Source organism: Pogona vitticeps, chromosome 2, assembly GCF_051106095.1.
Source record: "Pogona vitticeps strain Pit_001003342236 chromosome 2, PviZW2.1, whole genome shotgun sequence".
In the NCBI taxonomy this organism is placed as follows: Eukaryota; Metazoa; Chordata; class Lepidosauria; order Squamata; family Agamidae; genus Pogona; species Pogona vitticeps.
The window spans coordinates 173827262-173844731 of record NC_135784.1 but is presented as its reverse complement, the minus strand read 5'-3'; the positions used below and the strand labels follow the sequence as shown (position 1 = coordinate 173844731).

The following is a 17470-nucleotide window of genomic DNA, read 5'->3' as shown; positions in this document are numbered from 1 at the left end:
ATGTCTATCCCTGTTTCTATGAAAGGAAATATTAAAGACTGCACTAACTATGGGACTTCACTAGAGATGGGCACAAACCAGTTCGTCCCAGTTCGTAACGGCGACAGCACAGGTGCTGCTGCTCCCCTCCCCCCGCCTCCTCTGGCTCAATCAGCCACTCACCGGGCCCAGCATGGAGGCTCCCTGCCCCTCCTCAACTGATCTTCCAGTCCCAGCAACAGCTCAGGCTTCTCTGCCCTGCCCTCTTGGCTGAGCTTCCAGAGATGTCTGTGCTCTTGCTTGTGACTGGGAGATTAACTGAGGAGGTGGAAGAAACAAGTAAGCTGGACCTGGTGAGTGGCTGAATTGGCTGAGGAGGCAGGGGAGGGGAGCAGTAGCACCTGCGCTGCTGCCTTTCTGGACTGGGCTAAACTGGGATGAACCGGTTTGTGCCCATCCTGAACTACCACATTAGTTTTCCATACAAGCAAACTGATGCTCAGGATTTTGCAACAAAGATTTTTACCACAGATGAATGAGAATCCTGTTGGCATCTGTGCAAGGTTTGCATTACCCACTGGAGATAAGTGAGGCTAATGAGGTGCCAGGCTCCACTGCAGCTGCAAAATCGGTTGTGTGGCCAGGCACTCCCTGGTACCTTGCCAACCTGCCAGCTGCAGCAAACAACACAGACCTTGCATGAACACCAACAGCGTTGTGGCCAGGGGGTGAGAAACATTGGATATTTAGTCCAGATTAAGCAGAAAATGGAGTAGTAGTGAAGGTGTCAGACAAGGGGTGTATTTTATCTCCTGCTTAGATATGGGCATGAACGGGAAAACCAGTGGCTTGTGATGGTTCGTGGTTTGTGGCTGCTCACAAACTATCACAAACACCCTGAAAAATGAACCATTTCATGATTTGTCCTTCGGGTTCATTCGGTGGGGAACCATCCACCTGCCCATCCTTCCCACTCCCACTGCTTTTGACAACTCCCTTCCATCTCTTGAAGTCTCCTCCACCACCATTGCAACCATTTTGGCAGGCAGCAGGCTGGGCTTCAAGGACCCAGGCCTGCTGCTTCTGTGCATGCACCCAGCTGTCAACTGAGTAGCAGGCACCTGTGCAGAAGCAGCAGGCTTGGCTCCTTGCAAGGCACTGGGCCTGGTACATGCGGACATGGGCCTGCTACTCAGTGGACAGTTTGAGGACCTGGGCCTGTGCTTCTGTGCAGTCACCCACTGCTTAGCTGAGTGGCAGTCACTTGTACACACACGACTGGCCCAGGACTGCTGCCTGTCAGGACTGAGGTGGCGGCAGCTTGAATCCAAGGTAGGGAGCTGGCAGGGCCAGTGGGAAGGGCTTTGGGCAGGCATCCCCTTTTGCCAAACAAAATTAAGTGCAACGGGGAAAAAGAGTTTGGTGCCTTGGTTTGATTTGGCAAAATGCGATTCCCGAACTAAACTATGAACTGAACCACGGACCAGCCCAGTTTGTGGGTTTTTCTGGTTTGTAGTTCGCTTCATGCTCATATCTACACCTGATCTGTTCAATCTGTATTCAGATCATATCATACGGGAAGCTGGAGTAGATTTAGATAAAGAAAGAGTGAAAATTGGGGGAAGACATTTCAATAATTCAAGATATGCAGATGGCATCATCTTACTGGGAGAGAGCAACAGTGACTTAAAAGAACTAATGAGGAAGGTTAAAGAGGAAAGTGCCGAAGCAACACCACCGTTGAACATTGCAAAGTCAAAAATAATGACCATGGAAGAATTATACAGTATAAGCTTAATGATGACAAATCAGAAATCAAGGTTGTTAAAGCTATTCTGTATCTTTACAGTCAAAATGGATATGGCAGTCAGGAAACCAGAAGATTTACAAATCAGCTTTGAAAAACTAGAAAAAAAAAGTATTCTGTTTGTATTGCTGGGGGTCAAGGACAAAAATTACTATGATAGTTCCAATTACTATATGCAGATGTGAAAGTTGGACATTGAAGGAAGCTGATGGGGGAAACCATGATTCATTCAAAAGTGGAGTTGGAGAAGAGCTTTAGAGACATCATAGGCTGCCAAACAGACATTAACTGAGCTCTAGATTGAATGAAAGCTGAACTCCCACTGGAAGCCAAAATGAATAAAATAAGGCTATGTACTTTGAACGTAACATGAGAAGACAACCCCCCCCCATAATGCTAGAAAAAGTAGAAAGCAGCATGAAAAGAGGAAGAGATAATGTGCTATGGATTGGCTCAGTAAATGAAGCCAGGGATTTGAGTTTGGCAGAGTATTAATGACAGGACCATTTCGTGATCATTATTTCCAGCGACTACCATAAGTTGATAGTAACTGGATGGTATATATCCCTAAACAACAGTAAGTTGCAGTAGAACTGATTCTGAATTAGAAGAAATGTGTCAATAAATACCCATCTGTTCCGTGTCCTAAGGAAACCGGTACAGTATCTGTTTCCTTTGACAACTAACAGAAAAAGCGCTCTGGCATGCCTTGGGGTGGGTTGGAGGGGAATCCTATCTTAGTATGGGAAATACAGTGGGTATTTACGAATCCAAGAGAGATTGGCAGTGTTATCTCCGTGGCCAAAAGCTAGGGTAAATTGGGGGCCTTGGTTCATTCAAAATGTTGACTCTTGTGGCCCCAACCTTTTTGTTCACTTTTGTTGCCTGCTGAATATTTCTAGATCCATACTTAAGCATGCTGGCCAAGCCACTATTCCAGTTCTTGAATGAAACGGTGCATCCTCTGCATTTTCTTTCATCAACATCACAGACGCATCTTCGATTTACGACCCATTACAACTCCTAACCCCTTTCCAGCCCAGGCTACTTTAAACAGGGAGGCAGCCCATGTCCTGTGGGTTTCTTGCTTATGTCTGTTTCTGTCTCATTCTCTCCTCCATTCCCGTTCTCTCCCTCATGACCTCTGGCTATGCATCACTTAGAAGTGGGCAAACGCTGGTATTTTTATTACCCCGGTCCAGTTTTGCTGCCAAAGCTTTGCGTCAGGGACTGAAAAGATTGGGGCGGAGGAGGCATCTCTCTCTTCTGAAGGGAGAGATAAGAGTGGACAGTTAAAAGAAAACTTTTCAAGGGGGTTGCCAAGACTCAGAGGACTCTTCTGAGTAATACGCAGAGTTTTCCCCAAAAGGTTTTCAAAAGTCTTCCGAGCTCATCTCCTCATTTCCTTTCCTATCTGGGCCTGTGGCCAAAGAAGGATCTGCTCTTTGAAAACAACACTGTTACTGTCACTCCCCCCAACCCTTAAAAGGCTGCTTCATATGTCAACATCAGCCTCCTCTCCATACAGGTTCTGTTCAGATGTGTTACACTACAATGCCCATAATTCTCAGACATCATAGAATCTACCAACAAAGAAATCATGGACTACAACTTCCATGTTCCCCAGTGAACCCATTTGGCAGGGGTGGGATTAGGGAATCCTGGATTACCACCTTAAAGATACATTTATCACCAGCTTGAATATTACTGCAGTGTGTTTTCAAGTTCATCATGCAGCATGATGCACTGTAAAGCTTGTGTCCATCTTAGTTTAGAAATTGCTTATTACATGTGGCTTATCTCATATGGCTTAGTGTACTAAGCTGCAACTAGAGGAGGGCCACACTGAATCGTTGGAACTTCTCCAGTTGACTCACCAAATTCTCACTGATTCAATGGGGCTGCAAAAGGTCTCAGGTAGGCTCACGTTCTGGAGTCCCCAGGGAGTGCTGGGAAAGGCCTGAATGGAAACTGGCAGAGCCACTCTCAGTTAGTGATGGGCCAACCAGCCATGATGGGCCAATGATCTGACTGGATGGATACTGGGTTTCTGTGCTTTTAAGAGGTTGGCTAGCCAGGCATCAACCCTCCCCAAGAAAAGGGAAAAGGAGGATATTTACATAAACATTGTCCATTTAAATTTATTCCCTTGCACTGTTTGAGTTAATTCAGTTTCGTGTGCTGCCCTCAGTAGGTTTGGCTGGGAGGGAACTTTTGGGATGGGGTGACTGTCAGTCAATGCAGCAGTAACCAATTGTTCCTTCCCTGCCTCTGATTTCAAAGGGAGTCCTGCCTCTCTGCTTAGATGTTTTTCCCCCCTCTCTCTTCACTTTGCCAGCAGTTAGTATGCACTTAGCAATTAGTATGCAGTGATGTGTCTGCAGTTAGAATGTAGTATGCAGGAGTCTGCTAGAAACAGGCTGTGAGTTTGTTGAGGCCTGAAACTCTGTAAGCAGTAATTATGTTATTTCCATCTATTCAACTGCAAGTAAATGAAACCTTTTATTTTTTTTTCTCTTACCAATGAATGTATCAGAGTGAGGTACTGAGACTTTAAGAGTTGATGAGACATAAAAGGGGTGGTCTATTCAGCTCTCTCTATATAATTCTGCTCTGTATGTCCCAGCACTTCTTCTCAGACATACAGAGGTATGTTCTAATCAAAATTCAGAACTCTGCAACATATGCAGCATGTGCCGTGTAACACCATTGTCTATAGAGTTTGGTGATCTTTGGTTTTCTCTTGTGCGAGTCAGAGACTGCTTCTTTGTTTCCAGTGGGGCTATCACAGCTACTTGATACCTCTTTGTGTAAGCTCTAAGAAAGCCCCATTGCTTGCAGAGCAGAGTTCTGCATAAGCAGGATGGGCAAGAGGATTCTGGCCAAAGTTGCAAATAGTTGAAATAACCAATATGAATTGAAGAGACCATTTCTCTCGAACCGTTTCTCTTTAACAGTTATCTCATTGGGCAAGACTATGGTCAGGTGACCTGTGCGCCCACCTGCTCCATCTCCCACCCAGGTGCTAATAGTCAACAGTCAACTTCAAAGCCCTTGGCTGCTCTCTCTTCTTATGGTCCTTGATCTTTAAACTGGATGTGGGCAGTACAGCCTTTCAGGTAGATCAGGGCTTTAGTCCTCCAGATGTGGTGGGCTTCTTTGCAGAAGACCCAACCAACACTGCCAGTGGCAAAGGACTCTGGGAGTAGTACCCCAAAGCATATGGAGGGTCAATCTTCCCACATCCTTGAAAGGAGGGATGCTGTCAAATTCAGGGCCGTCCTCTGTAAATAAGATGCACGGCTTCAGTAGCTCTGGAGGCTGATTTGGGTGAGAGTTTCTAGCAAGTTTTGCTGAACAAGCTGCTGTGGTGTTGTTGAAGCCCTGAAGCATGAAACCAGAAATATGTAATCTCTCAGCTATTCCCCTCTGTAGGCAAAGGGAGTGTGAAGCTTGGTGGAACAAGCAGGGCAGGGTTCCCTCCCCCCCCACCTTTCTGATTTCCCCTGCTATGATCAAAGCTCTCACTGTTATGAGATATATAAACCTCCCACTTCTTCTTCCCAACCCTTGTATATTCAGGCACAAGATGTGGCCTGGCAGTTGAAAGGAGCGGTGAGTTTGGAGTGCTGGTTAATCATTTTCTAAAAATGTTAAAAGAGAGTGCAATCGCCACAGTCTTTTTCCAGCTTATCACTCTGGCTAAAAGTGTTGAAGGAAACGCAGTTGAACTGGCGGATGCTTCCTGCCTCATCTTTGTTTATGAAGTTACTATCTGAAAAGCCTCTATTAGGAATCCACAACAATATAAGCAGGAAGGCTGGAAGTGTGCTTGTAAGGCCACCTGCAACAGCCTCCCCCGGAGGCATACCTGACAGAGATAATGGACAGCATCTTTGACAATCCCCAGCCAGTGTGGCTGTTGGCTTCACTTCGGCTGGACTACATCTATAGACCAAAGCAGAAAGCCAACCAAGCCCACAAATTTCCATTCTTCAAACAGAATAATATGGCAAAGTCTTTGGTAACTAGATGAAAAGCTTGAAGAATAGTTTAAAACAAAATGAGTACATCCTAGTATTTTTCTCTGACAAATTAGTATGAACTCCTGTCAACTTTGGGAAATGTGTTTCCATGTCAGAGGTCTATCTGTCTCCAGGATTGTTTAAAAGGGCCTTATCTTCACTGCAATCTATTTTAACTCTTTGTACCCATCCATGAAGACAGAACAAAGAGCTTTTTTGCATCTCAATGAATCATCCTCAGAAAACTGTGTGTCCTAGCCCTGTGCCAGAAAGATACAGGCCAGCTCTTAAAGGGGAAGGATGGATCATTTTACATAGAAACACAAGTGGACAAGGTCTTTTTATCCGTGTCAAAAAGTGCTATCATAGGACCATATACCATGACTCTTATATGACATTCAGATAATTGTCCTTGGTGCCACTTGTTCTTCTTTTATTAATGTTTTATTTTTTTTTGTATTTACTATTTTGTTTTGTATTTTGCATCTACAGTATTATTGTAAACCATCCCAAACAGTGCTTCACACTAATGGGATGGTATATCAATCAATCAGTCAATCAATCAGTCAATCAGTCAATCAGTCAATCAGTCAATCAGTCAATCAATCAATCAATCAATCAATCAATCAATCAATCAATCAATCAATCAATCACTGTCAATGTGGACAGACTCTTAGTCTCCTATTCAATGCCAAGGCAATCAAGAAGCCCACTAGCAGTAGCTTAAGGTTTACTTCATACAATATTTGTCAGCAGCAGAAATTAGTTTCATTTTGCATTTCCGTATATTCAGACTATGGTCTCCAACATGTAGGCAGCCATACTGGCATCTGCAAGGTCTGCCTGTTTCTAAATACACTGTGTATCTCTACATCCAGGAGCAGTGTTTCTCAATACCATGGCAACAAAACTGCCCTGGAGTTAGGAGCTAGTTTAACCCTTTCACATTGAACAGTCTCCTTTGGGGATGCAGTTTTATGCTTCAGACCTACTGCACACTGAGCTGTAGTCATCTTACCCACCCCCAGCACATTCCAGGTGTGCCAGACTACAAATCTCATCACTCCTAACATAGGGTTGGTGAGAGTTAAAGTCCACCCCCTTTGGAGGGCCAGAGATAGGAAGGTGCTGAGATGCAGGATTTGGCAGAAGCCGTGATATTCCTGCCGTTGCTGCTGCCACCATGACAGTTCTTCTGGTGAATCAGCATAGATACAGTCCTGGAACTTCTTGTAGGCAAAAGAGAAGGATGAAATAAAATGCCCACTGATTCAATGGAACTACCCTGGCGTGATTTACTGCATTAAGCAGCAGGGGTTTGGCCGCTATTTGTTGCATACTAAGTTGTATGACTCAGAGTGTAACAGAAAATGCAGTATTTGTGGTGATTTCTTAAACTGGGCCAATTCGCTTCCAAAATGGTCGTTATCCATGTAGCTACGGAAGAGGATTTTGGCTAGTGCGTCTCCAACGTGACCAAATAAAGAAATCATAGTTTGATCACAAGGAAGAAAGAGCGAAGCTGGGCTTTGCTCCCTAAGAGATCTATCAGACAAGAATTTCACCACCATCAGTCACAGTGCTTGTGGGGGAGACATTGTATGAAGTCACTGAAAGCATATAGTCAGTTACCTCATGCAATTTAATTTGGTGGCTGGTGCAGTACTTTGCAACACTGAGGGTGAAGGGCTTCTTTGGGTGTGTTTATTTAATTTCCATTCCACATTTTCTTCTTTGTAGGACCCAAGGTGGATTACAATATATATGCATTTTAAAAATGCAGTTCTATTGTTTCCTCTGAGCATCTCTTTCCACTTTTGCTTGCTTTGTCTCATTAATTAGAGTAGTCTAGCCTAATCCCGTTTCCTCATTTGTTTATTGTGTATGAACTGATGTGTGTTTTAATAGTGAAACTTATTCTTGCCTCCCGCCTCAACTCTGCCTTGTTGTCCCGAGTTAATTTGCTTTCCTCATCTCTCTCTCTCTCTCTCTCTCTCTCATATGTTTCTCTCATATTTATAAATTGTTTTACATACACTTCTGTGACATCTTTAATTCATATTGTGAAAAAGCTTTATTGTTTCAAAAGTATTTCCTATTCCAACTGTATTTCTTTGAGTGAAGAACTATTTTTAATTTCCATATCATTGTCTCTCCTCAATTATGTGTCTATATTTATTTCTGCATCAACTCCCTCTCTTAACAGTTTCAGTAGTTACATTATATTACTGTGATATCGCTTCCTGAGTTTACCTTGATCAGTCATGAGACAAGCCCTTTGCCAAGCCAGCTGCCTTTCCGTGAAATATTTCAGTTATATTTTCTTAGGGTTCAAGCACTGTGCTTCCCAGCAAGGGGATGATGCCCCCCCAAAGACTGCCCTTGATTTAGCTGCGTGTTTTGGCCTGTTCACCTCTGCCACACACTGCTGCCTCACCTCTGTAGCTCTGGTGCTCACCAAGCTGCCTTTAAAGTGAAACATGTCAACTCCGAAAATTGTATTCCGCCTTTATTGCCTTATTCAATGCAGCAGTATAGTAACTCTGTACATTAACAGTGTTTTTTAGGATTTCAGAATCATGCCCCAGCAAAGGGATTCTGTCTACCTGTTATCCATGCTCGCCCACCACTGCCTAACGCTCACAGTCTTCTCTTTCAGGCCCATACTTTAACTCTTCTTCCTCACTCAGTTTTCGTTTTAACTGGCTCTTCTTTAGCGCAACTATTCAAGTAATACAGCTAGGAAGGTGCCGTCAATAATAGGGAGACAGAAAGAAGGCAAAAAGCAGCATGAACAGAAAAGACCAAAGTACTCAACTGAATGCATCTGTTGCATTTTGTATTTGTTCTAAAACAAACAAGCTTTAAAGACACCTACCACACAACTCATTGCATCTTCAATTTGGCAAGTACACTTTCCTTTTTAAGGTCTTTTGTGTCTCCAAAAATGTATGTATATTAGTGGAGTGAGGGGGGGAATAATAATAATATTTTTTTCTTCCAAGTGAATGGATGGACTGATGATTGAGATTTTGAGATAGCAGTTTGAAGTGTGGATTAATCATAGATGGGCCTGAATATTTTGGTGTAAAGCACCAAAACAGCCTTTGAGCCAAACTGGAGGCCCCATGCAAAGCCTAAATGCACACATCGGCATTACAAAATTGTATAATACATTCTCTCTGTGTGTGTGTGTGTGTGTGTGTGTGTGTGTGTGTGTGTGTGTGTGTGTGTGTGTGTGTGTGTGTGTGTGTGTGTGTGTGTCCCTTAAAACAATCAATTTCCACTGGAGGAAAAATTCATATTTACCGTGCTCTTTGGATGTTCCCAGTGCTCCATGCTTTTTTTTACTGATTAATTTTAATCTAGTCCCCCAAATTATGCAAGACAGAGGCCCAAATTACAGTTTACCACTGAGAAAACAATGAGCACTGGGAACACACATAGACTGTAACAAAAAATCAGTCTCCTTCCTTCAGTGGAATCTGTTTGCTTTGAATGAGAAAAACTCAACTGATGCCATGAAGGTGATTCATCTCTAACTCTAGGATCAGGGATAACAGGAGCTACTACATTCATACTAAATGCGGTAGCCTCATATTGCTGACTCATTATGCCTTGCCAATATTTCACAATATCCAGACTGGGCTATTGCTCACCTGGTATCCAGGTTTAATGAATTCACGGTTTTGCTGTGCAAACACACTTGGCTGTCTGATGTGGAATTATGTTACTTTGCTTATTTTTTATTAATGAGAAAAGACATTCCTACCCCTCCTGGGCATGTAATAAAGCTTAGAAATGTCTCAATGCTTTCCATTATTCCCTGGCTTCCCAAACCGCTCTTAAAAGGCAGTAGAATACGTTATGCCAAAATAAGGTAAAGCAGGCAGGAATATCTAGAACTCGTATTCTATTCTCTTAATTCAAATTGAGGGTTTCTGATTCTCAACCATATATTTATCTTGCTTCTGAACACATATGGTTTTCATTAGCCCCCCCCCCCCATTTCAGCAACCTGTCAACAATCTATCCATATGGTGATAAGTTCATTTGCAGCAAGCCTTCTGCTCTCAGAGGATTTCTGTTCTTGGATAGACAAAGAATTTCTGTCTCTAAGCCTACGTCTGATAAAAGCTTCAACTATACTACAAACAGCATCTGTCAAGAAGCATTCCATAATCACGGACACAATTTGCACCAACCATGTGCTGCTCTATTGGTTATCTGTAATAGAACAGAAGATATTAACTGGCCTTAGCATTTCAGTTCTCAGGCTCCATGCCAGGCTTTGCCAAGCCTCTGTGACATCACAGCAATCAATTTGTGGCAACCAATAAGCTCGCAGTCCCACAGAGTTCCACTGTGACATCTCAGCTGTTTTTGGCCAGATGCCCCAGGCACGTAACTATTTACTGAATCTACCAGACAGATAACAAGGTTGCCTGAATCCACAATCATCCAGAAAAAGACAGCGTTCCCGTCTCTCTCAGGGTTCCCCCCTCCCTCCACACATGTAACCACAGACACGAACACATTCAGAAGCCAAGTGGAAAGAAATCAAAAGATGCAAGGGGCTTACTTTTCGTAGTCATGTTTGCAGTAGAGCTGCCGGTTGCGGCAATAGCATGTCCCCGACAGAGGCTGCAGGCAAGCGGCACACTTCACACAGCCTTCATGCCAGGAACGCTCGTTCACCCTCAGGAGGAAGCGGTCGGAGATTGGGGTGTTGCACCCAGCACAAACTTCTCGCATTTTGGACTCGGAGCCTAAAATGTAGGGGGAAAACAACAGCAACAATGGAAGCAAAAATGAGTTGCATCCTGGTAGAGGTGGAGCAGCCCAGTTAGAGGGAAGATCCACCAGCGCACAATTGAACGAGGACATTTTGCTCAGTGACATTATGGTCCTTCATTTATCTATTCAGTAAGTCAGTTCCATTCCATCCAGTGGGAATTACTCCCAGCACAACAGTATATGCCCACTGCATGGTGCTACGTATTCTATTGTACGACACGGAATCATGAATCTTAACACAGGCAACTGCAAAAAGAGATAGATGCATGGATGCTAAGAATTTCTTGGATCAAGAAGGTGACCAGTGAGGAACTTTTAATCTGAATGAATAATGCTGAGGAAATAAGAAGCAGAAACCTAGAATATTTTGATCACACAATAAGAATCAAAAAGTAGAGGTTGTTAAAACTGATCCTTCAGAGCAAATGAAAAAGGATATTACAGGAAGAACTCCTTGGCTGAAGAATCTTGGAGACTGGTTTGGGTGTGATTTTTGTTTACAGCTGCTATATCCAAAGCCCAAATAGCTGTGAGGACATTTCGTCCATGCTAGGAGAGAACCATCAACAATAGGAGGAAGTGATCAATGTGAGACTGAAGACTGGAGATGGAGGTAGCAAATCGTTTTATTGGGTTTGACTGTGTTGATTGAAATAGTGTTTTTGCACCTCCCAAGACCTCTTATGAGACAAAATATCCCTCACCTCAAGAATCTTCTGTACATTAGAAAGACATTAATTCTTGATGGAAATAAAAAAAGTAACATCCAATTTCAAAATGCAAAATCAAAAAGGTGCATTGTGTGTGTGTGTGTGTGTGTGTGTGTGTGTGTGTGTGTGTGTGTGTGTGTGTGTGTGTGTGTGTGTGTAAAATCAAAGAAACACATTTTAGTCTGTAGGGGAATACAGAGATTAAATAAAACACTTGAAATAAATAAATAAGGGAAAGTTTACAAAAGAAAGTTATTGGATCAGGAGATCTTTCATAGTTCTACAGGTAAATAGAAAATGTTGAAGAATGCCATACCTTCTCCTCCTCCTCCTCCTCCTCCTTTTGCAGCTTTCATTTGAAAGCTCTGTGTAATCATATGGGCTGGCAACAGGCATTATTAATCAGCTGCAACCCTCCTTACTGGAAAATAGACTTATGACCAATTGACTCTACATTTCCCACTGTATGAAGTTTTGTTTCAATTAATGATCAATCTGACTGTTTTTTCGAAGCCCTTATACAAATCATGGCAAGTAGTGGAGAACTTGAAATGCTCTGAGAAATCCCGAAACTCAGAGGATTTGCCAGTGATTTGCCATCACTCATTTCAATTCTATGTTTACCATTGCCTGATACCAGTTATTCCCAGATGAAGCATTTATCATGCAATTGCCTTACTCTGTTAATGGAATTTTACGGCTGTTGTTGCATTCTGTTTGTAACCTTTCTGTGTTTTGTCCCCTCTTCTTCCATTTTGTTTCCTTTTCATTCAAACACACACAAATCTGCCGAGGCAGAAAAAGGTAAAAGGATGGCACAGTGCCTCTTAATTGCCAGCACAAGGGCATCCATCACTTCATCTGTCTGGTGAATTTGTCGTCCTTCTTGCAAGTCAAGATTTGGTACTGGTCTTACTTCCTTCCCTGATGGCTGGCAGAGGGAAGCAACTGCTTCAAGTGTCCTTCTCCTGTGCTCTCTGACCTTCTTCTCTCTTGGAGGATGGAGCCATCTCCTATACCCCTTAGTCTAATTTACCTTTCTCTGATGTAGCAGATATCACCGTCCCATAGCCAACATCAACCCAGTTCACTTCTCTAGATAGAACTGCAGGATGATGGTGCCATAAGGTCTTTTGCCTAAGGCAGCTAAATTTCTCGTGCTGCCCCCTACTTCATACTTTGGCTTCAGCAGGACACACTCATTTTAAACAGTGTTATATTTCGCAGTGGACTCCTTGGGATTATCATGGCAATCATCTGGGGCAGACCGACAAAAGTTTTCCAGCAGAGAGAGCAAATGATAAAGACAGGCAGATCAGTGACAAACAACCCATTCAGTGGCGGAGTTGACATAGGCCTGAAGCAAATGGGAAGTGAAGGTTTTTCCAAGAGAATTTCATCCTTCCTTCTATCACAGCAACCGTATGGATTGTGGTAGCTGGAATTTCCTTAGGCACTTCCCCCTGCCCCCATTTTTGAGGGTGGTCCATGTACTCTGTGCATGGCCCAATCCATTTCTAGAGCAGAGATTGCTTTGCTCAGATCGGCCTTTGCTAGTTGCAAGCAGATGCAAAGAGAAAGGGAAAACCTACGTCTGAGCATATATGCCCGCTTGCTTTTTACTGTTTCCTTTAGCATGTGGGAACAGTGGATTTTGGTAGCTCTCCTCAAGGAAATGTATGGTCTCCAGCAGCCCATTAAGCCTTAAGGAAAAGGCATGAATATTAGGGCTCTCAACCGTGAATCTTAATGGATCAATTGTATGAGTGTTAGTGAATTAATTGGATACTTATTAGTTACATTTGCATACATTTTCATATTGTAGAAATAATTATTAGCTGGCTGGATAGTCAGAACACATGTCTGCAGAACCAGGGGTTGGGAGTTTGATTCCCCAATGTGCCTTCTTGGAAAAGAGCTGGTCTCTGTAGCCTTGGGCAAGCTGCACAGTTTACAGGACTGTAAAGGGTCACTATAAGTGGGAACTGACACGATGGCATGAATGTAATTAATTAATATTTATTAAAACGCATAATCATCCTCAATCTCATCTCCTCCCACTTCTTTTAACTAGACTTTATTTGCAGACACAAAGCTAAAACGAGAGGAACAGAAGCCAATCAATCTGCGGAAATGAAAGAAATCACATCTAGTTTTGCATTAAAAAAAACACTGAGAGTATGTTGAAAGGAAATGAAGGCTATTATATTAGTTAAACACTCCATATCATAGAGTCAAATGTGTGGTTCCAAAAAGGTCTGATGAAGGGACCTTAGGAAAAGATGGACTGGAATAACTCCAGAGACACCTGGGTTACCCAAGGTTGGGAACCACTTTTTTAGAGGGCAGTTCTGAAGAAAGAATCACTCTTTGCTTTTGGGCAAGGCACACATTGAGGCAAGTGTTGTCTTAAGTATTTCCCTCTCTTTAATAGAAATATGGAAGGGCATGGGTTTTTTGTAAAGCCTGTACTAAAAACATAGAATTATATCAGGAGCTACTTTTCATGCACAGTGCAAAGGCTCTGTGAATGGACGGTGTCTTTGCTTGATATTCAGGGGTCCTTCTTTATTCAGCTGGGGACCCCGAGCTTCTGAGTAGCTTTCCGGTGGACTGGATGGGCTGCTTGAATGGAGGCAAGTTTGTTTCATTGGGATCAATTCCCTTCTCTTAAATCCAAACTAATGCTTTACAAATCTTGGTACTCCATCTTGTTTGCTTATGAATTAATCCATCTAGCATGAATGAATGCTCTAAGGCAAATTAATAAAGTCAAGAATGCTCTACAGCAAAACATAAAACAAAACGCCAAAAACAAATTTAAATATCAAACTAGAATTAAAACCAGAGCACCATTAAAACCAAGAAAAGCAAAAGCAAAACTGTCAGTCTCATATTAAAAACTATTAAAAATCCAACAGGACAAAAACGACTTGACTGTTAGTCAGAAAATAAATAGAGATGTGCCTTTGGGAGGGAATTCTAAGACTGGGGTGCAGTCACAAAAAAGACCCTGTCCTTGCTTTTCACCATCCATATCTCCATTAGCAGTGAAATGCCCAGCAAGACCTCCATAGAAGACGGTAACCTAATGGGAGTGTGTGGTCTAAGCCAATCCACATAAAACCCAGAGCCTGATGGAAACATCCAGGGACCTGGCACTGCCACTGCTGCTACCACTGCATCCTCCAGATCACTGCCACCTAAGTGCCCATCACCTCTACTTTGCCCAGTGGAAGGGCCAGCTGAGAGGACCGCGGGTGTCTGCTTCTTTGTATTGCTTCTATTCATTTCTGAATGCCATGTGTTCTCTCTAACTCAACATGCACTTCCAGCACATTGGGCAGTGAATTTGGTAGGGTGGGGTATGATGAACACACAGCAAATTGTTGCTTATATATTATTACTGTTATCTTTATTTCTAGAAAGAAATGCCTTTGGAATTTCGTTTTTTTCCTTCCTCATAAAGTGCCAACATAATTTGGCCAAACTTGGCTAAGCCGCCTAGAGTGGTCGAAATGACTAGATAGGCGGGGTATAAATACAATAAATAAATAAATAAATAAATAAATAAATAAATAAATAAATAAATAAATAAATAAATAAATAAATAAATAAATAAATAAATAAAATAAAAATACTATGTTTCTTAACTTCAGGTGATCATTTCCTGTCATGATTCAGGCAACAAAATGTCTTGATCCATCTCTCTAGACCAATGGTCCTCAACCTTGGGCCTCCAGATGTTCTTGGACTACAACTCCCAGAAGCCTTCACCACCACTTCTGCTGGCCAGGATTTCTGGGAGTTGAAGTCCAAGAACACCTGGAGGCCCAAGGTTGGGGACCACTGCTCTAGACTAATGGTTCCCAACCTTGGGTCCTTGGATGTTCTTGGACTAAAATCCTCAGAAGCCTTCCCCACTAGCTGTGCTGGCCAGGATTTCTGGGAGTTGTAGTCCAAGAACATTCAGGAACCCAAGGTAGGAAACCAGTGCTCTAAAGCAGTGGTTCTTAACCTTTGTTACTCAGATGCTTTTGAACTGCAACTCCCAGAAACCCCAGTCAGCATAGCTGGTGGTGAAGGCTTCTGGGAGTTGCAGTCCAAAACTCCTGAGTAACCCAAGGTTAAGAACCAGTGCTCTAAAGTAAGCTGCAGGTGGTCTCACCTGGTTAGGTGTGGTTCATTCCAGTTTTGAGTGGGCTAACAGAAGGTTCTCGTAAAAATCTGACCAGCATCTTCTCCCGCTTGTGTATCTTGGTTTATATGGAGAATATTAGGATGGATGGATAGATAGATAGATAGATAGATAGATAGATAGATAGATAGATAGATAGATAGATAGATAGATAGATAGATAGATAGATAGATAGATAGATAGATAGATAGATAGATAGATAGATAGATAGATAGATAGATAGATGATAGAGACAGACAGACAGACAGACAGACAGACAGATAAAAGTCCTATCTCTCATTGAAATGTCACTATGTTGATACAGTCTACATGATATTATTTATTTATTTATTTATTTATTTATTTATTTATTTATTTATTTATTTATTTATTTATTTATTTATTTATTTAATATCCTGCCTATATAGTCAGTTAAGACCACTCTAGGCGGCTTACATATATGTGATCAAAGTGTTAGGTTGGGGCCTGGAAGATCCTGGGTCCAGTTCCCACTGTGCCACGAGATGTTTGGGTGACCTTGGCCATCCACTCGCTCTCTTCCTCTCCAGCTGACCACAGGATTGCTGAGAGGAGGATGTGACGAAGACTGGAGCCATGTAGCTCTTGATGTCATTGGAGAAAAAGTCCACCATGTGAGCTCAGTGCAGGAAAGGCAGGTTACAAGCATCATGAATAAAGAAATCTCAGGGTCTCTATTTGCTCTCATCTACTTGCTCTCCTGAGAAATCCCGCTGGGTCTGAAAGGGTTACAAAAAGAGGTATTCCCCCCCCCCCGCCGCCGCTGCCGCATTACAGCATGCAGGTTTGTGTGGGGGTGGGTGGTTAAATGAAGTAGAGCATTCAGGCACAGACACTTTTGGCCATTTCTTGTAAAGCCAAGCCAACCCATTCCTCAGACAGGCAGTGACTCTGTTCTCTAAAACGCAAACTTGGGAACCACGAAAGATAAACAAAATCCAGTCAATGGAGTACCAGGTGGGCAGAAAGTAAGGATCAGGATGCCCATTTGGGATGCCATGTCACTGGAGAGCTAAAGCAGGTGAATCTGGCTACACAAACGCTCTGGCATAGAAGATGATGGTTTGACTTTGTGTTCCACTAGTTTAACCATTCACTGGCTATCACAATGTGTGTGCGTGTGTTTTTTTTTTTAAAAAAATCATGGTTTTTAAAATTTTAAATAACGACTTCTAATTTGTGCTGTAAAAACTACAGTATGAAGGCATAGGAAGAGGGAAAGGCACCTTACAGGTTTCCCATGGATGTAGAAGTGCACCTGGAAGCAAGCTCCATGTACACCTTTGCCATTTTGAGATGGCATCAGAGGAGTAGAAAGAGAAGTTCAGGTTCTTGGAAAATTGCCCAGATCGATCACAGCCGGCTGGCAAACCTGTTGGCCCTTTCATCTCATTAAAATGAAACCTGAGATCTGAACTGGATTAAAAAAGTGATATTTTTTAAACATCAGGACCCTCTGCACTCCTGGGTGACCTGTGAGCCCAGCTGATGCATCTGGCTATTATATGAAAGGGTTTGCAGTAAAGTTACTTATCTTGATAGCTATCTCAGGAAATCTGGGGATTGTAAACAAAAGTATTTCCTTGTATTCGCGAAGGCTTTCACATTAGGAAAAACCACCTTCAGAACATGGCCAAGAAGCCCGAAAAACCCACAACAACCAAAAGTATTTCCTGTTGCCCCCCCCCCTTCATTAGGTGTGGAGTCAAAATTTATTCACTGTTTCACATAGCAAATAAAGGATCTGGCAATTGTTGCTAACACAGTTGCTTCATTTAAGGCAACATGTCCAATCTTTTTTATTTACAATAAGATACTGAGTTGGATCCAGGCTTATTCAAACCTAGGATTGGCTCATTAAAAATCTGTGAGACTTGATGACCATTATCTTCCTTAAATCCCAATGATTTCAATGGGCATACTTTAAGTCTGATGT

General features: G+C 42.6%; 1 protein-coding gene across 2 annotated transcripts in view; it reads right to left on the bottom strand.

The window, feature by feature from the left end:
- The window catches only part of LOC110071748 (LIM homeobox transcription factor 1-alpha), a 93112-nt gene that overhangs the window by 58211 nt on the left and 17431 nt on the right, over nucleotides 1-17470 (bottom strand). For both annotated transcript variants that reach the window (XM_072991275.2, XM_072991274.2), the window contains exon 3: nucleotides 10394-10580. In XM_072991275.2, coding sequence (XP_072847376.1) covers nucleotides 10394-10580 — 187 coding nt within the window. The remainder of the gene's footprint in view (nucleotides 1-10393; nucleotides 10581-17470) is intronic.